At 41.6% G+C, this 26,405-nt stretch overlaps 1 protein-coding gene across 1 annotated transcript in view; it reads right to left on the bottom strand.

Annotated features, from left to right (window-relative positions):
* Positions 1–216: 216 nt before the first annotated feature.
* sema4c (sema domain, immunoglobulin domain (Ig), transmembrane domain (TM) and short cytoplasmic domain, (semaphorin) 4C) overlaps positions 217–26,405 on the bottom strand; it is a 113,325-nt gene continuing 87,136 nt past the window's right edge. Inside the window, exons 9-17 of the mRNA XM_079690790.1 lie at positions 24,449–24,600; positions 20,875–21,050; positions 17,869–18,013; positions 16,880–17,093; positions 10,974–11,089; positions 6,808–6,965; positions 6,260–6,351; positions 3,577–6,065; positions 217–1,744 (exon numbers count right to left, since the gene is read on the bottom strand). Of these exons, the coding sequence (XP_079546916.1) occupies positions 5,170–6,065; positions 6,260–6,351; positions 6,808–6,965; positions 10,974–11,089; positions 16,880–17,093; positions 17,869–18,013; positions 20,875–21,050; positions 24,449–24,600 (1,949 nt within the window). The 3' untranslated portion in view covers positions 217–1,744; positions 3,577–5,169. The remainder of the gene's footprint in view (positions 1,745–3,576; positions 6,066–6,259; positions 6,352–6,807; positions 6,966–10,973; positions 11,090–16,879; positions 17,094–17,868; positions 18,014–20,874; positions 21,051–24,448; positions 24,601–26,405) is intronic.

The raw sequence follows: 26,405 nt of genomic DNA, 5'->3' as shown, positions 1-26,405 counted from the left end.
CTGTGATATAATGGCCTTATTGTCACAGAAATATTTTAAATAATTTAACTGACTATTATTGTCATCCTTTTAGGAGTAACACCCTTAAATATCCCTTGTTTTGTTTTTAATAAGTTGGTTTGAACTAATTTCAATTTTAATTTAATAAATAAACTGACCGTTATGTGAAATATTGTAAGGACTCCCCCTTTAACAAACACAATCACACAACAGGAGTATATCTCTATTTTTATTTGTGTATATATACACATATAAAAAATAAGGGACATATGTACAATGATAATAAATATCAACACGTTTGTACAAGTGAAATAAGTTACTTAACATATTTTAAAAACAAACATAAAAGATCATTAACAGTCGAGCAAAAATGGGGCAAAATGAACTTGGGGGTGATAATAGAATAATACAAATAATAATGCAATAAAACAGCAGAAAACGTTATTAGCAAACAAATGTGTAAGAACTGAAAAAATGCACATAAAGTACATTACGCATGCATTTTTCTATCAAACTTGAGACCTGCAATTCTTAATCCTTTTAGTTCTTGCAACATGTTACATTAAATAAAATGCCTGATTGTAAAAGGGAAATATATTAAGACAAGTACCAGTGTAAGGAGCTAAAATGTTTGAGCTGTTTTGCTTTAAGGGATGTAGAAATATAAAGTGGGCACATTCTGTCACTGAGCTGCTTCAAATCAACAGATACATTTTTGGTTTTTGGGTCTGGACAAATTAAATAATGGTTAAAGTTTTGGTACATTACCCGGCCTTTCATAAAGTAAGGGGTTAAGAATTTGGTTCCAGCAGATCTCTACTGATATACAAACAGGAAGCAAACAGGAAGTCCATCAGCTCAAGCTGTTTCGCCTGAGGGATAATTTAGCTGCATTCAAAATATGCAGAAATGTTGTAGACGTTAGCTCAGTTTAGCAAAGTGGACGGATTTCTGAGACTTAAAGATCCAGTGTGTAGGATAAAGAGGGATTTATTGGCAGAAATGTTAAATATTTTGTAGGAATTGTGTTTTCATTTGATAAGGATCAAGTCCTCAATGCGGAGTTAGCCATTTTGCACCGCCATGTTTCTACAGTAGCCCAAAACGGACAAACCAAACACTGTCTCTAAAAAGGGATTTAACATTTGTTTTGAAGGGGCAGCTTGAATTTGGTGGCGCGAAGGCCTCCGCAAATTCACGCTTTGAAAAAGGAGGGGTACTAAATCCTACACACTGACGCTTTAAATATCAATCTGTAGTCAAATTCAATCAAAACTATTTCAAGCGGAACAATAAGCAACTGCAGTCTACTTTGGCTTATCCAAAAGGTGAAGAGGCACAGAAAAAGTAAACCCGTTGAGATGCAGCCATGAATTCCTGTACAACCCTGGAACCATAAAATCGGACATATCTTTAGATGTTGTTTTTTTTCAAAGAGAGCATTGTTGTTCCACAATATTAGCGTCTGTAAAAGTCCAAAAAATGGCTGATCAAAATGATGCACTTGTACACAGATGATCATATCAAAGATGTCGGGTCCACTTGCAGAGGATCATGCAACACTATGATGGAGGGCCGATGGCTGAGTACCTCTTCAACCTCACTTTCTTTTTGATATTCTACATCTCTCTCAGCGCTCTGTACACAGTGGGGGGGAAACAACAAGGTCTTCTCGTCCTCCCCTTCCTTCATACAGTTCTCCTCTGGTCCCGACAGACACGTCCCAAAAAAACGAAAGCCACCCCTGATGGACGAAGAGAGAGGGCAAAAATAATGTTAGGTTAGAGAGGGGAAGCGGATGGATTTCAAAGTTTCCTTGGATTTAGAACAAGAAGTAGGCTATATTATTTCATCCTCATGAAACCATGACATTCTGTGCGGATTGGAGTTAGGTCATTCAGTGTGAAACAGTGTTAACACTTCATCATCCCACTCCGACTCATTGGACCTGACTTAAAAACAACAGATGTAATCTCCAGCTACAGTAACATTAACAAAATATATTTATTTGTCAGTTTTGAGCAGGAGATTGGTGAAAAGGTCCCGCACACTGTCTGAATCTTGCGAGTAGAACATTTTTATTAAACGGACATTTCAGTCCGACAAAGGTCCTTCTAAGGTCAACTTATTTTGATCCTTGTCAGATTGAAAATTGTTCTCGTTTATGAAATCTTCCAGTCGCAAGATTCAGGCTTCAGGCAGTGCAGGTCCTTTTTCTTATCTTTTGCCATGAAAGTAGTTTTTCTGATGCACCTGTCCCCCGGAGACTTATATAAAAGTGTGCAGCAAGGACAGCTTATGATGAGAAGGAGACTGGTCAAATGGTGCAGAAAATAGGGTTTAAAATGACTGGAGTCTAACGCCATGCTATCAGCTCAGTGAGAATAAAGCTAATGCATTCAGATAATGCATTGTGATTTTAAAATAGGCTTTGGTAGCCAGGGTAGTGTTTGATTCCATAAGGAATAATAACACAACTTTATATCTACAGCAAGATGAGTCTTGTGCATTAGACTAGTCTCTGCTCGTGGTTCAATTGGTGTTATCTTAAAGCATCAGAGGCAGAGATGATAATCTCTATTGTGTCATTATTTAAATTACAGGAAATACAGATATTTGATTTCTTGTCAGGAGTTAGATTTCAGAAAAATCAGATGCATGTCTGCTAAATCTGGAGCTATAAGACAGTTAGCTTAGCATATTATTTGACAACAGGGATGAATAGCTGGCCTCGTTATGTTTAGTTGGCAAACAAACCTGCCTTTGTTTTTATAGCTCACTCATTTACATGTAATCTCCTAATTCATGCGAGAACCAAAATGTACGCATTGCAGACTCTAATGGGGTTATATGCCGGACAATTTATTTACAGTGAGCAGTAAACTGAAGTGTTTATACATTTCGGTTTTTGTACGGATTAAATTATTATTTAGTTACGCTTTTTTACCTAATTAAGTTAAGGAGGAACAGCACAGTGTTGAGTACAAACTCATTAAATCCACGAGCCATATGCACTAAAGTATGTTATGTTCACAGTGTAGTGTATTGAGAGGAGACCATTATTCAGTACATTCAAGAACAGACAAAGAAAGAGGGGCTGGACATCTATAAGACCATTTACAAAAAAAAGTAACTTTCTCAACAACCATTCGTCTAATGTACTTTACACTTGGCAAGTATATACCGCTGAGGAAGCAGTGTCAAGTGGGAAGTTGTTTGGATGATGAACGGTATGAGTAAGCTTCAAGCGCCAACGCTAAAGGCCGAGCTATCAACCTGTTTCTAAAAAATCTAGTTTTGAATGGGCTTGTCTAACTAAGATAGAGTGATCTTCTGTTTGACTTTGTCGATAAATGTTCGTACCATCACTTTCACACTTGGCCCCAAGGAAGTGTAGTGTCGAGTGTGAAGTTGTTTGGATTAGCAATTCTCGAGAAAGCAGAAAGCAGCAATACCGGAGGCCAAGAAACAGGCCGAACGGGGTCTACACGGGTAAACAAAATGGTTCTTAACACTACACCGAGGAAGTACTTTGCTTAAATCTGTTTGCATGAATTTAATTAAGTGGAAAAATACCTTTCTCTGGTTCACGGCCGCTTTCCTGCCTGGAGCCAGCAGTTTGGCAGCACGGCAGCAATCAGTCTGTCTGTCTGTCCATCCTTCCATCAGCACTGTGTGTGTGTGTGTGTGTGTGTTTGGTGTTTTAGTCCACAGTAGCCCGGGTCAGTCTCTGGGCATCGGTATGAGGGGGAAGGGGTTTCATGGGGTTGTAAGGATGCATCACAAACACACTGTGGTCCAGGATGGTTGGCATTCAAAGGACTAAAAAGTGTGTAGGTGTGTGTGTGTGGGAGGGGTATTTTCCTTCTTGGCAGTGCAAGTTACCGCCCTCACCATACACTAACATATAAAGCACTTATTGAGGCATCCACAGCGGTCGCAACAGTGAGGGTTCAACTACATTCTCCATGCCTAATGTCTTCACGTCAGCTTCAATTTGGAATTAAGTGTGCAGTTATGTTCCGCCGCTAAGAGCTGAAAGCAAATAACCTTTTCTTTCTGCAGAGATAAAGAATCGTCCTATAAAGGGCTCAGCCAAAACACATATCTGTTACACACTCTGACTCTAATAAATGTCGTACGGAGTGCACTTGTTGTGTATTGGACTTGAAGGTCACCGCTGAGCAAGGAATGTGCCCTCACATTGTCATTCACAGAGGGGATCCATTAGTCTCCTAATAACCGTTTGAACACGGCTGTAGTCGTGTAAGACGTATAAAAAGGAACAACAAGAAATGTCTTAATTCAAACCAACCATCACGTCAAATGAAAGTGGAAGGGATCAAGGACTTTCTCCGAGAGTAAATACAACTTGGGAGAAAGAAAAAAAATTACAAATTGAGCAGAGAAAGTCTTGAGAGACTGTCCTTCATTCAAACCCCCCCTTGTGTCTTTCTCTCCAATTCACTTCATTTTCCATTTAATTTCCTCTCTCTTTGTCTCTGGCTCTCTCTCCTCTCTGTCCCTCGCAGAGCGCCTGCTATGGGGACGTGATTGTCGTCTTGCTTCGAGATTAATTAGTCTTTTTTATACCGCTCTCACACTCTTTGCTCACTAATACAAAAAGGGAAGACACGCTTCCAGTTTTTAAGCACAGTAAGCTGAAAGAAGGTCTCAAAGGACCAGAAGGACACAGAATCAGTTCAATATTTTCCAGTCAGTTGCACTTGCCATTCATCAAGCGGTTTCAGCACAGAGGGCTAAAAGCCTCTTGGTCCACTCAACGTCAATGAAACGTGCCCTTCAGAGCACATGTAACGCCATTTGTTAGATTTCCCATGCTCGAGGTGTGCTCCTCTGTGTTCAGCCTTTTTTTTTTTAAATACACAATTTACACAGGTGGCGACGGCACAGTGGAAGCAGAAAAAAGCCACAACCATGAGTGCCCGGAACACACTAATTATAGGAGTGCATGTTGGCGAACACAGTGTATGAGTGTGTATTTTGAACATGCTGTGTGCTATAAATGTCAACAGTGAGCCAAACAGGCATTGGCCGAGCGAATGACAGCGTGTCACTGAAAGAGAGAGAGAGCAGGCGTCCTCAGGAGGAGGGAGGTAGGTTGGTTGTTTTGTTTTTCCAACTCGGGGAAACGGAGGAGGGACACGTCTAGACGGAGGACTCCTCGGGGTTGGCGTCGGGCAGAACGCTCCTCTGCTGCAGCGTGCGTCTCAGCTCCTCCTTGAAAGGGCTCGAGTAATCATTCCCGCTCAGGCCCAGACCCCCCAGCCCGCCGCCCCCAGCGCCAGCCCCGCTAGCCCTCTCCTCCCCTGCTGTGCTCAGGTTGAGGCGGATGTAGCCATTGCTACCCGAACCTCTAATGTTGGTGAGGCTGAGACGGCTCGGGGAGTGGATGGGCTGGCCGGGGATGGCGCTCGGTGACGCCGTGCTGCTCACGCTGCTGGGCCCTAGGGCATGGCCGGGAACGATCTTCAGCGAGCCGTCCGAGTAGTAGTAGTTGGCGCCCGTCTCCCAGAAGCGGTCCTCGTCAGTGGGCATCTTGCTGGGCACAAACGTCGGCGGCTCTTTAGGGAGGGTGATGGGGTAAACCAAGGTGCTCTCAAGGGGCTTCATGTCGGCTCCTTTCCCCAGAGCGAGCTTCAGCCTCCTGCGCAGGTACAGAGCTGCGACGAGGAGCAGCAGGCACGCCGCTCCGAGGGTGATGACCAGCACCCAGAAGAGCCCCATGCTGCTGTCTGGAGCGCGGGCCTCCATGAACACCGGAGGGCTGGCCACCACGGCCACCTGGTAGCGCTCCGTCTGAAACTTCACCCCCTGCTCCTCAGAGTAGCAGATGTAGCGTCCCGCCTGCATCTGCCCCGCTGCGGGGACCACGAGGGCCTTCAGAGTGCGGTCGAAGTGTGGCCCTCCTGCTTCAGGGTCACCGAGCTGGAGCTCCCGGTCGTTCAGGACCCAGAAGGGCTGAGCCAGGTTGGAGACCAGCTGGCACGGCAGCACCATGTCCGACCCCACCACCACTGTGATGTTCTTCAGGCGGGAGTGCTCTGCAGAGGGAGAAGGAGAGTGGGTGTAAGAGGTGGTTAAGGGTCGTCCATCTCATTGACATTTCACTGCAGCTCCCTTCTGCTTGATTCCATTTATTTAACTTAATCCAAATGTATTCATTCAGTTCAGCTGCTCCTGCAATGGCAGTCTATTCCCACAAGGTGCCACTACTGAGGTGGAGCCCCCTACTCACCGGGGCTGGGGATGGAGACAGGCTTATCAAACTTGGCTTTCCCCCGGCTGAACCTTTCCAGCATGAGGTCCTGAGACAGGGAGGAGGTGGAGCTGGAGAGGAAAGGGCACAAAGCAGAACAGAAGATTAGTAATGTTCCCACTGAGTTCTACAGAAACAAACAATCTGAATCTACAGAGAACACAGCAAAAGATAATATAAGCTATAAATGAGCCCCAAATGTCAGTTTGTCAAATTAACCTTTTGTTACATCAAAGATATTGACCACATTTTGATGATATAGTTAAATTTGTTCAATAACGGAATTCACAGCATGTAATTCAGGAGGATGTCACTCAAAAAGCTTGAGGGTGATATTCTGTAATACCCTGCAATAAAAGCAGGTAATAAACTGTTTATTTCCAGCTGAATGACTTTCATTATGGTGTCAGTAAAGAGTAACATAATATCTGAATACTGCTTCAGGGGCTTTTAAGAAATATCAATACTAAGCGTATAATGTTATTTATATGTGTGTTAGAGTATGAATGCATGGGGTCTGGGCTCACCCGCGGTGGAGGTCGATACGGACGCAGGCACGGCCCTCGCTGTCCCAGGCGCAGTAGGGGTCTCGGGCCAGCAGGCAGTCTGGCTGGGACTGATAGCGGCTGCAGTTGGCCAAGGGCAGCTGGAGAACCTCCGATCGAGAGCCGATGTACAAGTACTTCTACACACAGAACGCAGAGAGAAGAAGACAAAGAACAGATCCAGCCATCGCCCAGAGACAGAAACCAGAGAGAGATGGAAAAAGAGAGAAAGATAAACAGAGAGTGACTCAGTTATAGGAGATAATGGGATAATCACTCTCAATTACAATAACATTCACCCCCATGACCCTCTTCAAATCCAATCTGGATTGCGCTCTTTTTACAAAAGCTGTTATAAAATGTCTGGTCGCGGCTTAGCCAGCTTTAATGAGATAAGCAGCGGGCTTTGGGGCAGGGGACGCCCCGTCAAAAAACAAGCATCGATCGGTGGACACGGCCCGTGTCAACACACAGGCTCCGGTGACAGGACAGGGACTCTGAGAAAACAACCGGGGCAGAGGTTCAACTCCCCGCGGAGGTGAAGGACTGTAATTACTGTTATTGTGAAGAGGGTTTTGTATTCATGAGGCGACGCTCAATCTGGAGAATAGCAGTGTTTAAAAAGTGATAATACAATTTTCTGAGTGGCAGCAGGCCAGTGTCAGTAGATCTGAGATTGTAAGTGCCTGGCAAAAAGGGTTTTAACGGACCAGCAGAGAATAGATAATGTTTACATTCAACGATAGATGGTTAGATTCACAAAGTGCTCTGTGCTTAACACAAGCTAGCAAGACATTTACGTTCCGTGCAACAACATAAACAACGTAAGTAAATGCCCCCACTAACGAGTATCTGATGCCCTTATGTGTCTTAAAAACTGTGGTTACTAACAAGTGACCAAATAAGACTGATAAACATCATCACATAGAAAACTAGCCGCCTTCAGCTTAGCGGTTGTCAAGTCATGTGATCGTGATACAGTTTGTTTATAGCCTCATGTTAGCTATTTACTTCTGGTGATTGCATTTATATTTCCCTATTAACTATTTGAACTATTAGAAAGTCCACAAGTGGATATGTGGAGATTATCTTGCTGAAAAAAACATTTAAAGATCTTTTTATTTTTTGTCAATTTATTGAACATGTCAGAAACAAAACATACAACAATAATAATAATAATATATATATATATATTCTTTTTTTTCACTCAAAATAATAATTATAACAAAGTACAACAAAATAATAATACAAAAAAAGAAAAATAATTATAATTCTCAAATAGTCTGTCATGTTCAACAGGGGCAAGAAGAAGCTTAAAAAACACTTTTCTGGTCCTACCCCCTCTAGCATACATGTTCCTTATAAATAAAATATTAGATCATCGTCATCAGCGAGATGTTTGTCTTGTTAATTTGTTTGTTTTTTTACAAAACAATCAGAAAGAAATTACTTTTACAATTACAAGAAATAACAAATGGGATTTGACAGGTCCTGTTCATAACCATTAATGATTTGGCTCCTAAATAATACATGTGTGTTTGCCTCAGATCTTGTTTTATGGAATATACCAACACCCAGTGCCCCACTCGATTGTTGTTGCAAAGAGTTAGGAAAACGGAGATGATAAAATGCTCCTTAGCGTCTACCCAGATAGTGCTGAGTATTTGAACATGTGTAGGAATAGGTGTTGAGATATGGACCTTATATTCTGTAAGGTATAGTAGGCTACATTACGTTATAAAGCAGAAGTCATACTGTGATCATTGAATATCAATGAAGAAGTGATGCAACAGAGAAAGAAGGAAAGCTAAAGGAAAACCAAAACTCTTGGTTCAAGTCGATCAGAGGAAGTGCAGTGTGCAAAAACAACAAAGACACTTTGAGGTGCTTTTCCCCTGAAAGAGCATTAAGGTTTCTGATCATACATAAAACAGTACATCAAGCAGATGGCTTTAGGCTACCATACTGAGTTAGAACAGCAGGAAGCTCAAACCTTCAAATGATGAAGGATTCTCCTCCAGAGCCACAAAGGCATTTGACATCCTTACTCATGCACAGGCTTTAGCATTAACCGTTTGGTGCATGTGTACAAATGGGAATTATTTCGTACCTATTATTGTTATCACTGGCTGCTAGCACAATTACTTATCATGGTCCCTTACTGTTTAGATAGCGTGTGTGCCAGCAGCTGTTATTAATAAAACACATCCTTTATGAAACTTTTAAAATAGATATCTTTGCTGTTTATTTGTACTGGCTGCTGGTTCACATACTTTTTTATGTCCACTTACTTTTACAAGGCTTCTACTTAATTTACCATGGTAGTGTACTTTTTAATTAATTGTATTAACGTCTGCTTTGCTCTTTATTTCAGATGACTTTATGCTGCACTGATCCTTATCGGTTAAAACTGTACATTTCCCTCTGAGACAAATAAAGGATTTCAGATTCTAATTAAAACGCTTTAAGCTGTTTGGATACTGTGAATGAAATAGTATGTTATTAATAACACACATCCTGCACGTCACATTGGACTTTAGTTTAGTTAAGTTATACAACATTTTAAATTTTGACTGTTTAAGCGTCCCCTCTGTGAGACCAATAAAGGATGTCTGATTCTGAATTGCAATGGAAAATTAAAACCCGTTTAAATATAGCTCTAGATATCTAGATATAGACTGTTATTCTACGCACGAAAAGTTTATTATTCCGCCGACTTATTTTGCCGTGCTTCTCATCCCGCATTGAACGTCGCAGAAACTCCGTTCAAACATCAAAACGTTCAGCTCGGTTGGGAATCGATGGCTATTACTTTTCTCATTCATAACTTTCATAATTCCAGAGATACATCCCATAATACATCACATTTTTAACCATTGAAGTCAATGGAGAAATTCTTTAACTTCAAACAATCTTCATGCGACTTCAACTGCTAACTGTTCATTCGTACTTTCACTCAGAAACCTCATTCTAACTTTAAAATGTTACAGATCTTTCTGACCTTTTTTGTGTAAAACAACTTTTAAATCTGATTCTTACTTTTAGAGATATTAAACATTGTTCAGACCTTGTTTTAGAGGTTTTCTTCAGATTTTAACATTAACTAGAGTGCGTGATGTCACAGCTAGAGGGTAGAAAATCTTGAAATTTGCCTTCATATATTGACATAATTTATCATGACAAACGTAGGAAAACATCTCGTAGCTTGAAAAATGACAAATAATTAAGCAAAAATAATTAAACAAAATGCCTCTTGAGGACATGAAGTGACAACAACTTTCAACATTCCTCCATTAAACCCCATTGTAATTTCAGGCAGATATTTCCTCACGGTTGCAGCCGCACACCTTTAGTTAAACTGCCAAAAAGGCCACATTATTAACCCGAAAGTGTACAAAAATTACACTTCAGATACTCAACTTCCTTGACATGCTTCACGTTTTGAAATTTCACAGATATCTGTTACGGTTAACTTCTAACACAAAACGTTCACATGTAAGAGGTTTATCTCTCATTCAGAACAATGAAGCCTTTGATCTCTACAGAGCTCGTTAGCTCAACTATAAACACCTGTGTAATGGAACACGATGATGTCATCGCTCCAACTGACATGCTCAGAGCAGCAGACTTCAGATAGCAGTGTGCAAACAGTCCAGCCGTGAAGACATCTACGGGACAGTTTTGAGATTTCTTCAAATGCTGTTGCCATGGCAACACAATGCTCGCCATGAAACACGGCTTTCTCATAACTTCAGTGAAACTGCTCAAAACGCCCCAAAACGTCACAGGTTTGGTAACGATGCAGCCATCAACGCATCTAAGCGTATTATGGGGTGTCATCAAATGTCGTTGCCATAGCGACAGATCATTCGCCATCAAGTTAGTTCAGAAGTTTGCAGTTCAAATATTCCGCTGCTTTTCCAAGGCTTTTTACTTTATTTTCTTCTCTCTTCACACATTCAAGCCCCCAGTGTTCATGTATCAGTTCAATCTAAATTCTTCACATTTCAGCATAGCAGTTTAGCGTGAGCTTTTCAGCATGAAGCATTCCCACTAGCAATTTATTCAGGAATTGCATTCTCTAGTTACATTTCTGATTCTGAATTCCCATTGAATAACCTCATGTCACCAATTCCCCATGCTCTTACCTTTAAGTGTGAGATGGTGAGGCTGTCCACGGGCTGCGGGGTCTCAAACAGCTGGATCTCCTCGATGACGTGCGCCTCGTTGCCCAGGACCACCACCCTCTGCAGCCAGCCCTCCGCTGCAGCCAAGAGAGAAGCAGGAAACAGGGTTTAGCTCACATTCAGATACTCAAATCAAGCACCAGACACTTTCTTTTACGTTGCTATGGGCAATCGAGCAGTAATGTACATTCTCAAAGATATTGAAGTGACTGTTATTTTGTATATATTGATTGTTGTGCTTTTATATAGGTCTTAATGTGTGCATATGTATACATGTGTCTTTTGATTGTGTAGGTATATACATATTTTATATGTATTTGTTTTTGTATTCGGGATTGTGGGAAACGGTATTTCTATCTCTCTGTCTGGACACACAAACTGAATGATTGACAATAAAGTTGACTTTTTTCAAACTTTCAATTCAACATCACTGAATCACTTTTAACAAAGGAAACAAGATTTAGCTGTTATGTTGCGAAAATACTGAATTTACTCTTCCAATATGAGAGTCCACATGCTAACAAAGGTATCCCAACTGTAGCTGTGAGCAGTAATCACACATCCTGTCATGTGACAGGATGTGTGATTACCTAGAAGAGCATCAGGACTGTTTGAGGCATATGATAGCTATGTGATTAACATGATGATTCAGCCTCTATGGAGAGAGACATATGACAAGCAGGATCATGTCTGACGTGGAGCTAATCTGAAGTAAACATTGAATACTGCTTTCTATTCCTCCATCTTGTGACTGTGGAACTCCCTCTCTTGGATATCAGCATGTGAAGGACACTGTTCAGGAACTAGTTGATGCTCTGTATGTGATGACTACTTCCATTCTGGAGAGGGTCACAGATACATGGATCCTGAGATTGAAGCTCAAGCCGGGGACCAGTGATATTTTTCTAACAAGCTCACAACACTTTCAAACTTTCAATTCAACATCACTGAAGACTTTCTTTTTAACCACAAGGCGACTTTTTCATGGCAAAGAAAAACCCTCTAATCAAATAGATGGCTTAAGCGCTCTTGGTTAAGTCTCGAAAACACAGCTTTGACAGCTCATTTAAATCTCCTTTATACGATATTAAAATATACGTACACACACCTGTGATGCACACCGGTTCATTTGAATAATACATATCCGAATGAATACATTCACATTTGCACCTGTGGCTGCATACCACTCAATTTAAATATGAATGACCTGCAAACAAACAACACCTGCGACTGCACCGTATTTTACTTCAATATTAATGAGGCAAACAAACACACACCTGTGATTGCCTTGTTCATTTAAATATTAATGATGAGACATTATAATGTATAAATACAAGTCTTTGATGACATAATGACAGGTTTAAAATTTGAAACACAAGCTGAAAAACATCAGAATGATAATTACATGTGTCACATCTGTTATAATATTTACATGTCAGCGGTGAAAAAGGTCATTTAGTTCCTCTCTCCACAGGAGAAGTATGCTTGTGGTTACATCAGTGGTTCTCAAACTTTTTTCAATATTATACCCCCTTTAAAATACTTTTTAACTAAGTTCTATACAACCCTGCGTCATCAGAGTCTGAAGTTATTTGATTATTATTATTATTGTAAGACTTTGAGCCCTTTATTAACAGTCATGTACACTAAAATACTCCAAATTAAACGTAGGCAGACCCCAATATAGAAACACTAACATGCATGATAACAAATGCACACAGCTGCAGTGTTATCCGGTTGTCGGCAACTTTCATCAACTTCAATTTGTGAAACTTTAAGGCCAGATGGACTCAAATGTCATGCTTCTCACTCAGCAACTGAGAAAGACAGAAAATGGGAAAGAAAAACAACTTCTGCTGCCAGCACCGAGTCCATCCCAGCCAGAAAGCATCTGAAGGTGAATTTAAAAGAGTCGGGATGCTGTTCTTGGCCTTGGGTAAAGGTAATGATATCAGAGACATTTATTTTGAAACTTTTTTGTAGTGTGGGGAGCGGACGCTGGAGGAGGAGGAAGAGAAGATCCTGAGCTCCTTTCATGTAGGGCATTGTGAGCAAGTCTATATCCCCTGTGAGGAAAAGCGTTTTAGGCACAGCTGCTGGGGTGACCTTGATGTTAGTGTGTGTGTGTGTGTGTGTGTGTGTGTGTGTGTGTGTGTGTGTGTGTGTGTGTGTGTGAGGTTGGAATAGTGTTACGTGCAGCTGACATGTGCTTTCTTGTCCGGCCCTCTCGATTAAAATACTGTCACAGATAAGATGAAAAGTGAACCTAGTAGCCTATGGGAGGGAAATAGTTTCAAACACAGCCACCCACACACCCACACACACACCCACACACCCACACACACACACACACACACACACACACACACACACACACACACACACACACACACACACACACACACACACACACACACACACACACACACACACACACACACACACACACACACACACACACACACACACACACACACACGAGCAGCAGGCATATCCTAACGTTCTCCTCTCGTGGAGTCAGGGACCGGTGTCGTTTAATCCCTCAATCCTGAAACTTGGTTTCTCTGAAAACAGTTTTGACGAGCTCCTTCTCCCTGGCTCTCTTTCTCGCTCTCTTTTTCAATTCAGCTGTCGCTTTTCTGCAGCTAATAGCTAATCAAGCTCGCAGCCCAATTGGCACCAGGAGCGCCCGTCCGCCAAGGGCCCCCGTTGAGTTTGTGCCGTGAAGCACGACAAGCGGGGATGACTGCACTTGGCTCAGGAAGTGTGAGCGTGTGTGTATCTCGGTGTGTTTGTGTATATCAATTTGTGAGAGCGTGTCACAAATGTGTGTGTGTGTGTGTCCGGGGTTGGCCTCCCCGCCTGCCAGCAGAGGAGTCCGCTGTTTTGGCGCTGTCAGTGTTGAAGCTGCAGTGATCTGAATGCTAAGCAGACGAGCCTCTCTGCTTTCATGAGGCGAGATGCATTCAAATCCACTGCGAGATGAGTGTTATTCAGGATTAAGGCTGATTTCAGATCTGTGCCAGAACACAGGACACCTGCATATGGGCCTGGTGGCTACTGACTGCAGATATTAATTAAGTCGTGCATACGTGGACGTTTCCTTTGATGCATGAAGACGGATCTCAGCATGCAAATCAAGTCGTTAATTGAAACCCAGCTGAAGTTCGGCCAGATGGCATGTTGTTTTGTTCCACCGTACCTAATGCCAGTACCTGTCCCTGTGTGAGACCTGCACGCTGAATCTACCCTACAAATAGGCTACTGTGTGCAGCCCCCTCCTAACACACACACACACACACACACACACACACACACACACACACACACACACACACACACACACACACACACACACACACACACACACACACACACACACACACACACACACACACACACACACACACACACACACACACACACACACACACACACACACACACAGACAGACAGACAGACAGACAGACAGACAGACAGACAGACAGACAGACAGACAGACAGACAGACAGACAGACAGACAGACAGACAGACAGACAGACAGACAGACAGACAGACAGACAGACAGACAGACAGACAGACAGACAGACAGACAGACAGACAGACAGACAGACACACACACACACACACACACACACACACACACACACACACACACACACACACACACACACACACACACACACACACAGACTCCAATAAACACATTCGCAATAGGGGAATAAGGGAATATGAATATCAAGAGTAAAGGAGCTGGGGAAAGTCCCAGGAACACCATGTACTGTATAATCCAAGAAACATGAATATAAACTAGAAGAGAAAGAACAACATATAGTATTTAATAATCACTTATTGTAGATTTTTTTATTTTTTACTCTAAATTTTTTATTATATTATGTGCCCGTTCACCAAAGCATATGTGAAAACCTGCTATGCAATAAACAGGAATCCTGATGTTCTTGACCTGCATTAAACTGTAGGAGGCTTCTGCCGTTTTAACCCCAAGAAACTAAATATTTGATTAGAGAAATGCCAAACATTCCCTGCCAAATTAAAGTGCGCTCACCTATCTCAAAAACTGTTTAAATATTCTTCTAGTGGATTGGACATCTAAATCTGATGCACTTAAATAAGTTAAGGCCTCAGCTGAAGTAAGGCGCTGGAAGCATTTTACATTTTAAAGTCAAAGCCCCGAAGGCACCTGAATTGTCAGTTATTAGTATGAAAGCTCTGAAAAAGATTGTCAGCTGAACTCCAAATGATGAAAGTGATTGAAATTGTCGTTGAAGTTGAAGCCCTGCAGAGAGTTTAAGTGTGAGCACTGTAAATAGTTGAGGTGTCAGTGTGTGTTAAAGCAGGTAAAATGACAGGTGAAGTTTACGTGCTGAACGCAGGGAGATGTCAGTTCAAAGGAGGGAGGAGGAACTTAAAATGATTTACAGGAACACTATCGACTGAACCCAGTGCCCGTCATTTCAACTTCATCTCCCAAAAGTTTGTGAAAGTAGACCTGTACTTTACTTTTTTTACAGCCCAATGTAACTTTCTTTTTTTAACTGACCCTGTATTTTACTTTTTCAATTAATGTTATGTTATATTTTATTATTTTATACAATTTGAAAATGATATGACATTTTTTCAAAGAGCCAGTGTGCATCGATACATCTAACCTGTGTACCTCAGGACTATTTACATGTACGTGTACTTAGAGATCTTGAGTGGTCACTGGTTCGAGTCCCAGTACAGACCAAAAACGAAACTAAACATGGCCGTCCCTATTCTGTGTAAAGGTCATGTTTGTGCATGATTGTGTTTGTACTGTATATACTACGAGTATATTAGATATTCTGCTTCTATCATTCCAAAAGTTTGTCCTTTTGGTAAAGTAAGAGATTATTCACATCAGATGTACCAGTGAACATGCTGGCGACATTTAGACTGGAAATGAATGCTGATTCGAACCAGTTAAAATGATGAAAAGAGATGTACATCGAAGAAGAAATTCTACACAAAAAATCCTTAGCAAAGCGTGAAGACTGAATTTCCCTCTCGTGAGATAATAAAATATGTTCTACTTTTACTTAAAGGTCCCCTATTACACTGTTTTTCATCAATATATTATAGGTCTCAGATATATACAAAACCTGTCTCTGATTGGCTGAAACACCAAACAGATCATTGCAGCATTACCCATAATCCCCTCTGTTTCAGCCCTGTTTCCAAAGTGCTGATTCTCTGTCTGTTACTTTAGATGAAAATAAGGAGCCCCTCCCCACGCCCCTCTGAGAGACATTTGGTTACAAAGAACTCAATGGTGCTCTAGGAGGAGATTCAGGTGATAAGGGGGGGGGGGGGGGGGGGGGGGGGGGGTGGTTACCTTGGTTGCTGATTGGCTAATGGCTACACAAGCCAAAACATCGTTATGACATCATAAAGTGGCCAAAATCTGATCAGTTCATTTTCAGACAGGTTTTTATAGAAATGGATCAGGACAAAAAGAGAGAGAATCTTTGTTCCTGAAACTTTCAGAGTCTCTTTCCACAGAGGGGACACATGTTGATGTAGAAGAGACATGGAGAAGAGGGGAGAAATGAAGAAGAGGGGACACATGTTGATGTAGAAGAGACATGAAGAAGAGGGGAGACATGAAGAAGAGGGGACACATGTTGATGTAGAAGAGACATGAAGAAGAGGGGACACATGTTGATGTAGAAGAGACATGAAGAAGAGGGGACACATGTTGATGTAGAAGAGACATGAAGAAGAGGGGACACATGTTGATGTAGAAGAGACATGGAAAAGTGGCTTTGCACCATAGGTGACCTTTTAGTAAAGGATTTGAGTAGTTCTTCCACCGCTGTGCGTACCTGTGCCGATGAACAGCATGTTGTAGGCCCGCTGGTCCAGGCTGCTGACCCGGTCCACCACCAGCCGGGTGAAGTTGACCCCCTTGGTGAGCAGCAGGGGGCGAGCCAGAGCTTTGTCCTCCATCAGCGGGTGCTTCTTGGCGAAGTTGAGCGTGGCGTCAGGCAGCTGCAGGGAGCTGTTGTAGCCGCTCTCTCTGTCGGAGTTAGTTATACACTGCAGCACGGAGGGAGGAAGGAGGGAGGAAACGAACACGGGGGGGAAAGGAGGAAGGAGAGGAAGAAGGAGGGCCAAGAAGGAGAAAAAGTTAGAGGAGGAAACTTCTTCACACGTTGGCATGGCTAGTTGGCTTTGATTTGATTCCCTCCTTTTTTTCACGACTCTTCTCCATCTTTCACTCTGGCTTTCACCTCCGCCTGCCATCACACCCCTTCCTCCTTTCCTTTCCTTTCGTCCTGGATCATTACGTTCTTAGCTTTCGTGTCCTGCCAGCTCTTTTCCACTTACATCGCTACAGCACCCCATGCCATTCATTTCCACTTCCCTCCCTCCCTCTTTCTTTCTTTATTCCTTCTCTGAACACTTATCTCCGCTTACGTGTTACAGATGCACAAAACCCTAGATGTGTCAAAAATGACTTTCCTTTCATGCTTCCTAAAGTTGCCTGGAAACATTTGCATTTACCAAACATCATAAAAAGTTTAAATAAACAGCGGTAAATAAGGAACTTACGTATATTAAAATATCAAAGGAAATGTTTTGATGGTTTAATTATATTTAATTATTCCAATGTAATCTATTTATTTTTTTCATATTGTCTTAAAATTAGCTGCTATTCTATTTTCCACTATTCAACGTTCTGGGAAAATGTCATTTGAGTTGAATTAACATTTTTATTTTCATATATTTATTGATTTATATTGCATGTTTTGTACGATATTTAATTACATTTATTTTATTTGAGAAAATAAATAAATATATTATTTCTTACCGCTCCAGGCCGTGGGGCAGGGACCGCCCCGGTGTAGCGCCCCCACCTCTGAGACGGCTCCCTGTACTCTTTGTAGGATCCTTCAAAAACCTTCTTCACATCGCTGATCTGGTACTGGCACACCGCCGACACGTCCACGTCACCCCTGAAACATGGCGGCAAGGAGGGGAATTAGTGACGGGTGGCGGGAGAAACGGAAAGATGGATCACCTGTCATCCGCTTGTAGAGAAATGTGACTTCTAGCTTCTGAATGTGGCACAATAACATGAGAGACTATGAGATATAACAACCAGGAAGTAATATCAGTTGCATGTTAAATGCATGAAGTCATTTGCATGTTTACAATAAAAGCTATCGAGGTGAACATCAGCCTGTGTCTTATTGAGTGACTGAAAATGATTAGATCTCTCCACCCTTTCCACGGTGTATCAAGCTGCAAATTGATGTACCTGGAATACATTTCCTTGATAGACCACTGACATTAATCAGCTGTTGCTGTGACGCCGCCACACAGGAATAGCATTTCATTTAACGTTTCATTTTTGGTAAGGTCGCGGTATGGGATCTCAATTTTCTTTCCCAATCCAATTTTGGATCACAAAACGGTTTGGAATTGGTTATTTATGCATGACACATAAAATCATACTTGTACTCCTCATCTCACAAATATATTTCAATGTAATTCACATCTATTTTTAGACTGAGAGAAGGAGTCACTTCCACTGTAAAATGTGTATGTTGTGATTTGCCCTTTAAAGGGGCCTTATTATGTAAATATGTAGGTTCACAATTGTATTTTGTTCCTCTACTGGGACATGTCTCCATGCTTTAATGTTCAAAAAGCTCTTCTCATACTTCCTGTGCTGCAGCACCTCTTTTCACCCTCTGTCTAAAACCAGAAGCCCAGTCTGCTCTGATTAGTTAGCTGGCCGGCTTTGTTGTGATTGGTCACGTGCAATTTGTTGGAGCCCTATAGCCAATAGAAGCGTGAGTGTTACATAGTGCAGTTACTATGATGCGTAAGTAAACAAAGGAGGACATTGGTGGAACTCCTTTGGATGGAACTTCATGATTTTAGCCTTTGCAGACCATTTACATGCACACAAACATATACAACACACTACAGGAAAAGGAAAACCCCAGAAAGTATAATAGGGCCTCTTTAAGGGAAGTGCTATTTCCCTCTGGAGCAGAGCGGTTAAGGTGCAGCAGTGCTACAGGCTTTAAAAGGTGAGCGGCTAAACCAAAGGACAGCACTGATGTCTTAGCTTGTTAAAAAGCCCCCTCAGTCAGTCTGATTGTGGCATGAACTTCGAGTCATCATTTACATAATGTCCAATTATCTTAATGTTATCTCCATCAAAGCCATGGGGCTTTAAGGAATCCCAGGCCAATCACACAGAGGAAAAGGCTTCTTCTTTTTCTGACGGCAGCAGACGGAGCTCTGAATGGAGAAACAAAGCTTGAAGTTCAAAGCGTGTTCACTTGGCGATATGATATCTTATTGAGGAACACAAAAGAGTCACATCAAAGGGCTTTACTCGCAGAACAACTCCAACTTTCCTCCCAAAGCAAACCTCCTGCCCTGCCTCCCACTGCTTTGGTGATAAGTAACTCATTAACACATAACAGTTGTGTAGTGATCCAGTCTTTAGTCCACTAATAATCCCACAGTCACAAGTTTCTCTGTCATCAGCATTTTACTCTCCAGATTGTACTTTAATTATCGCTTTAAGTAAGTTTCCCTTCAGAATAAAAAGTTGATCTGGTCCTTAATGTTTTATCAAACTTCAAACAGACGACATCAAAAGATTCTCTTAAGAAGAAAAATGTCAGAAAGGTTGATTTGGTCCTGAAGTGAAGTTTTTATCAAACTATAAACTTTTTTTCTGATCCCTATCACAAAATGTTCAACAGCTGTGATGATATGATGCTAAAATCGGGCTGTTTTCATACACTGTTTGCAGCTATATCCACAAAAAGTGACACACCCTGGTTCCTAAATATATATGTTTTTATTTGATGTAATATTTGTAATTGTAAACCAGAGTGACAAAGACCGCATTGGGATGAGATCATTGTGTTTGGGTGGTTTGGAAAACACCAGACTTTCACACATGTGACCAACTTTAATTTATTATCACCACTTACACCTAAATCCGTGCCTAAAGCCACACGGAGACGATATCAGTTGAATCCGCAAACGTTCTCTATCGTATATACGGTTTGTCCACACGAGGCCGACACGGAAACGTGTGGACGGAAGATTTCTCTGATATCGAATTCGGTTAGTTTTCGTCTCCGTTTCGTCTCCGTTTCGTCTCCGTGTGGACGGGTCCTAAGTAACGGCTCTTCAATATATTTTTTACGGGTGTTTACTAGATTGTAACGTAACTTTAGTTCTTTAGTAACGCAACTTCTGTAGCAGATACAAAACCAAATAACAACCTTTTCCGTACGTTTATTAAGACCGAATGTATTGAGCTGAAAATGGACACCTGTTGATGGACATTTAAACGAGATGCATGAGAAACAAGGAATAAGTTATTCCAAGGTTTCAGAAAAAACATTGTGTTAGGATCACATTTTGTAATAGTAAGGTATTAAGTCTAATGTGATTCAACCAATGTGTCAATCATCGGTCTATTGAACTAATTAAATTAGCCTGATTCTATTTAGCAAAAGGGTTCACAAAACATGAAGTCAATGTGACATTAAATCACTAATAAAACCCGTTCAAGCCCACTTGAGCTGTATCCACTCGTAGGGCTATTAGACTAAAAGCCCAATTACACAGTAAACACCTTATCCCTAGTGCATAATTAGAGCCATCATATCAGAGTGACTGCTGGCTGACCCAGGATTTAAATAAAAAGCAGAGTATCTGACATGTTAGGAAAGTGATATGTCTCGCTTAGACAGCAAACGGTACATGGAGTAATTAACCGAGGATGAGACTGAAATGGAGCTCTTTCTTCAGCCTGTATTTCTCGGATCTGACTCACCACTGGGCGTGGAAGATGCCGTAGAAGGTGGTGCCCCTCCAGTCCGTACCGGGCATTGTGAACACCGCCCTCAGGTTGTTGAAGGAGACGTGACGCTCGGGGAGGGAGCACTCCAGACGGGCTTTCTGGAAGGTGGTCCACTTCTTCTGCAGAGTCCTGGTACCACCCAGATCCCCCTGAGAGAGGACAGGATCACATCTCATCAACGGCTGAAACAGGTCCTTTAAGGGTCCCCTATTGTACTGTTTTACATCAATATATTATAGGTCTCAGATATATACAAAACCTGTCTCTGATTGGCTGAAACACCAAACAGATCAATGCAGCATTACCCATAATCCCCTCTGTTTCAGCCCTGTTACCAAAGTGCTGATTCTCTGTCTGTTACTTTAGATGAAAATAAGGAGCCCCTCCCCACGTCCCTCTGAGAGATATTTGGTTAGAAAGAACTCAATGGTGCTCTAGGAGGAGATTCAGGTGATAAGGTGTGGGGGGGGGGGGGTTACCTTGGTTGGTGATTGGCTAATGGTTACACAAGACAAAACATCCTTATGACATCATAAAGTGGCCAAAATCTGATCAGCTCATTTTCAGACAGGTTTTTATAGAAATGGATCAGGACAAAAGAGAGAGAGAATCTTTTTTCCTGAAACTTTCAGAATCTCTTTCCACAGAGGGGACACATGTTGATGTAGAAGAGACATGAACAAGTGGATTTTGCATAATAGGTGACCTTTAAATGTACGTTCTTTGGGAGTAGAGGTGTAAAGAGATCCGTGTTAATATCAGGGAAGAAAAAAGTCTAAACATCTTCTGTTGCAAAATAAAAACCTGACCTGTTTTGATCGAAAGTTGTGTTTATTTAAAGCTCATGTACTTCCCATGCTGTTTTGAGTTTGTATCCTCATGGTTGAATGTACTTGAGAAATGTTACGTGCATAATTAAAGGTTACCTTCACTTCTAAAATTCTATGATGGCCACTTTTCATTCGCTTAAAGTTTAATTTTAAATACAGACTAATACGGAAAGTTTATTTCCAAACTGACTTTATCCTTGCGGACCATTTACATGCAGAAAACCTATATAAGACACCAAAAAGCCTAATAGGTCCTGTTTAATGAGCCACCATGTCAGTTGTTTTGAAATGTGTGGTCAGACAGCTCAAGATTGAATGTTTTCGTCCAATCAGGTGCCTTGTGGCATGCCAATTAAGCGTCCAATGCGAGTTGACCCTGTGAACAAGTACCTTTTCTCTTAGAGCTGACAGCACACCGCTCACTTTCTCGCTTTGTTATGCTGCTTATGTTTCATGTCATTAGCCTCACCTTCACCTTGTGGATGCTAAACCTCACCTCTGTGCATACACGGTAGTATTCAGTATCTACATAATGATGAAGCTGTTACACGTGAATCAGCTGACTGAGCATTTTTCATGTAGCAAAAAACCTCTAAAGGAGCATTTTGACCCTGATATGTTCAAGGGTACCATTGAAGAGCAGGATTACAATAATAATAATAATGATATTCAATTATACGGGAACCATTGAGTTTTGATGGGTGGTCCCTTTATAAGGTTCACTGCCGGCTCAAAAGAGGCCTGTCTGCCAGATACACTCATTCCTATCAGCCTCTGTGGGTGCAGGGGCATTAAAAAAGGAACTAAAAAATGCTCTCAATCCAGCAGTGAGATACAGACATTATGCTGCAGCAGCAACAGCGGGGTGAAATCATTCACGGCACTAGTACACATCATGTGTGAGCATCTGTTTCTCATTTCAGTCAAAGAGCTTGATTGTTCATCACAGCAGCGCAGACATTAAAGGGCACTTTCCCTAAAATAGTGCATATATTGCGCATTTAATTACGCTCATCTCCTCAGACTGTGAACAATCTGTCTCGATTTCCCCCAGTTTAAAGGTTACTGACCTCTCTCTGCACACGTTACTGAAACATGACTGTGCTGCGTTAACTTAAAGTTCACTGAAATCATACAATATAAAAAGGGCTGCTGTTGAAAATCTCATTCTCCCCCTAGCTATAGAAGCTCCTCTGATGTCTGGACACAATCACGGTGGTAAATGAAAACTAATCAGTTATCCTAATGAGGCCATTCATTAAACAAATGAATGCATTCATTATCAAATTGCTCTGTGTCAGTGTAATTGTCCTCACATAAAACATTGTAAGCAAACTGGTGTTTAGCTGAAATTCAGTGGGACAAGGCTATTTACCGTGGAGCCTTTTATTTGTGCTTCTACTGATAATAATGGAAAGTCTGTATTTTACAGCATAGTCGTTTCTTAGTTAGAAGAAAGGTTATTTTATGAAGTGTATCAGATCTTTTGAGTCAGGCCGACAACATTTAATATGTCACTGAATTGAGTTGTATTATTTTATTTATGAGAGAAAGTCACTTTTAAGTTTCCATATTTTTGGTCAGAATAACCAGAACACGCCCATTGAACAATTTGATGCCACGTTCCCGCATTTTGTTAAAAAAAATCATGGCTGACTTATTTGGTTTATGTTTGTAGGTCTTTAAACCATCATGGTGGAAAATGCGGCCAACAATAGTTTGTTCCTTATGTGAAAAGGGAGGGAGGGAGGGAGGCTGTGGCGCTGTGGACTAGTGCGTTGGTTTTTGGATCAGGGGGGTCACAGGTTCAAACCCCACTGGAGTCAGCATGTTGTTGTGTCCCTGGGCAAGACACTTCACCCCAAATTGCTCATGGAATAATGGAGTCAGGAATACAAATCCATATATATTGGATATGGGCTTCAAATGCACCATAGTGGTCAATTTGCTTGTTATGTAGCAGCTATTTATATTCACAACATCACAACATATGAAGCTGTTAAACAACTCTACAAGTTGCCTCTTTATATGGGCGTCTCCTCTGGTGAAGTGTGTAAGGCAGTAACCGTTAGCGATGCTGTCTCATGGTATATTAAGAGCTTGGAAACAGCCACTCACTGATTTCCAGCCAAGCGTGCATAAAACTGTTTTGCAGTCAAAACTTGTTTAAGGCTCACAAATGTCCCTGTGGATTGGTTACAGTTGAAATGGTTTTGATGTGTTTTATTTAGTTTCTGTCGAGTTTGAATAAAGAGTTTCAAACGATGATCAGTGAGATATTCTGTTCTTGTACATAGCATATGCTATTTACATTTTTTATTTTTTTATTTTATTATATATGTTCGATTGTTGGAGGAGCTCAGGTCAGAATTTTTTTTTGACAATACAACTTTTGAATCTCGACATTACTGTTATTTTTAAAGGAGTCATGTGGCTTTGAGGAGAACACATTAATTGTAGATTTTCGACTTCAATAAATAAAATAAATGTCAAAATCCCTGTCCCTTTTTTTTTTATTTGAAAGAATATTAATTTCAGTGTAAGAAAAGAGGCCAACATGGTGTCATATATCCATCACTCATTGGAGCTGATAAACCCCACTGAACACAAAGGTCAGATGTTTGGGTTTCTTTCATCCAGTGGGAAAAAGGGCTACAGACAGATATGATTTTTTTTACTGGATTCCTAATCAAATCACTTCTGATGGCTGTTATTACCTTGCAGACGCGAGCCACTCGGGCCACGTTGAGCTCGGTGTCGCAGTCCAGCTCCAACGCCCGCTCACTGAAGAAGAAGTAGATCTTGTCGTCGTCTCCATCTTTACTGCCGCTGCTCTCCCTCACCAGGGCGGAACCCACAAAGTCCGGCTCTGCACGCACACACACACACACACACACACACACACACACACACACACACACACACACACACACACACACACACACACACACACACACACACACACACACACACACACACACACACACACACACACACACACAGAAGAGTGGTTTGAGAAAGTGTACTTTCTTACAGTAAAGACATACATCACATTTGAACGAATAGATAGTCTCAGCCTGCAGGTGCATTTGGACTGAATCACATCTCTCACACACACACACACACACACACACACACACACACACACACACACACACACACACACACACACACACACACACACACACACACACACACACACACACACACACACACACACACACACAGACTTGACACCTCCATCTCATTCCCTGCCGCCCCTTCTCACCCGCCTGTCTATTTTCTATCATCACTCTCTCCTCCAGTCATTTCTCACTCTCTCCACTGCTCCCTATTATCGGTCCATTTTGTGTTTCTCACTTCGCCTCGGATTCTTTTACTGTATCCAGGCCTTCATTGCATTTGGAGTGATATGCTTTTATAGAAGAAAAAAGACAGATACAGCGGCAGGGGGCTTTAGATTCAGCCATTTTCTGAACAAAGACACAACCTTCTCATTAGATTTTGAAAGATATGTTTTCAGAAATAGCCTGATAGAGAGATGTTTTAGGTTTCCAGCTTTCGATTCATGGTAAGGTGTTTTGTTTGAGTTACAAAGACTCAACATTTCCCAAGATGAACTGTTCTTTTTCCGTATAAAAGCCTTAATGCTGTATTTTAAGCCACCGTGGGATATTAGAACTCTCCACTGAAACCCAGGCCAATTAAATGCTTTTATGCTGGTTAGAAGCTGCTTAAATTAAGGTGAGGATAGCCTCATAGGTCTCGTTTTTAATAAAAGCTCCATGAATAATAAACGGACACATCGATCCACCCTCAGCCTCATCTGTATGTTCCTCCCTCCCTCCGCCTCCTTTCTCCATTCCCCTCACCCCTCGCTCTATCTTTTCATCACCAATCCTAATGTCTGTTCTTTCATCAGCCATTTTTCCTGCTGTGACTTCATCCTCTTCTCTCCCCCTCATTTCTCTCGAGGTATCTCACTCTCCTTCTCCCCGAAATAGATAACGATCCTTCGCTTTAGCCGAGTCCTACGCTTCATTTCCTGCAACTCATTTCTCTTTTTCCTCTTGTTCTTTTGCATGTTTCTAGCTCTTTCTTTTTTTAATGAAACTGTTAAAAATAAGCCGCCGTTATCACACTCGATCAGGGTCGCCATGGAAAAAAAGTCTTGAAGCTGAACTGATGAGGAATATTTGTATTAATAATTACTATACTTGCATGGATGAATAGATTTGATTCATAACAATCTAATTTTCTTCTATAAGTTTTGAATAACATGATAGTTTACTTTTTAAGCTATGTGTTCATATTCCTTAAAGGTGGGGTAGGTAATTTTGGAGAAAGCAGCTCGAGTGCGCTAGAATTGGAAAATACACAACTGGAAAAAATCTGCCTCTTCCTTACAGAGCCCCTCCTTCAACACACACGAACGCGCACATGACCAATGAGGGCACGAGATAAGTTTGTGCACAGATGGAAGGCTGACAGGCAGGTAGGCCATCCAGTTATTTTAGCCGGGCCGGCTCAGATGATTGGTCGTGCTTTTTACAGTACTACGGCTTCCACAGATGATATTTCGTTATGTATTTATTGTCAAAGCACTTCAGATATTCATTGCTATCAGGATGTTAAGAGCATTCCATGGAATACAACACAAAGTGTATCTCGAGC

The sequence above is a fragment of the Notothenia rossii genome (genome assembly GCF_949606895.1).
Source record: "Notothenia rossii genome assembly, chromosome: 6".
In the NCBI taxonomy this organism is placed as follows: Eukaryota; Metazoa; Chordata; class Actinopteri; order Perciformes; family Nototheniidae; genus Notothenia; species Notothenia rossii.
This window is presented reverse-complemented; position numbering and strand designations above follow the sequence as displayed.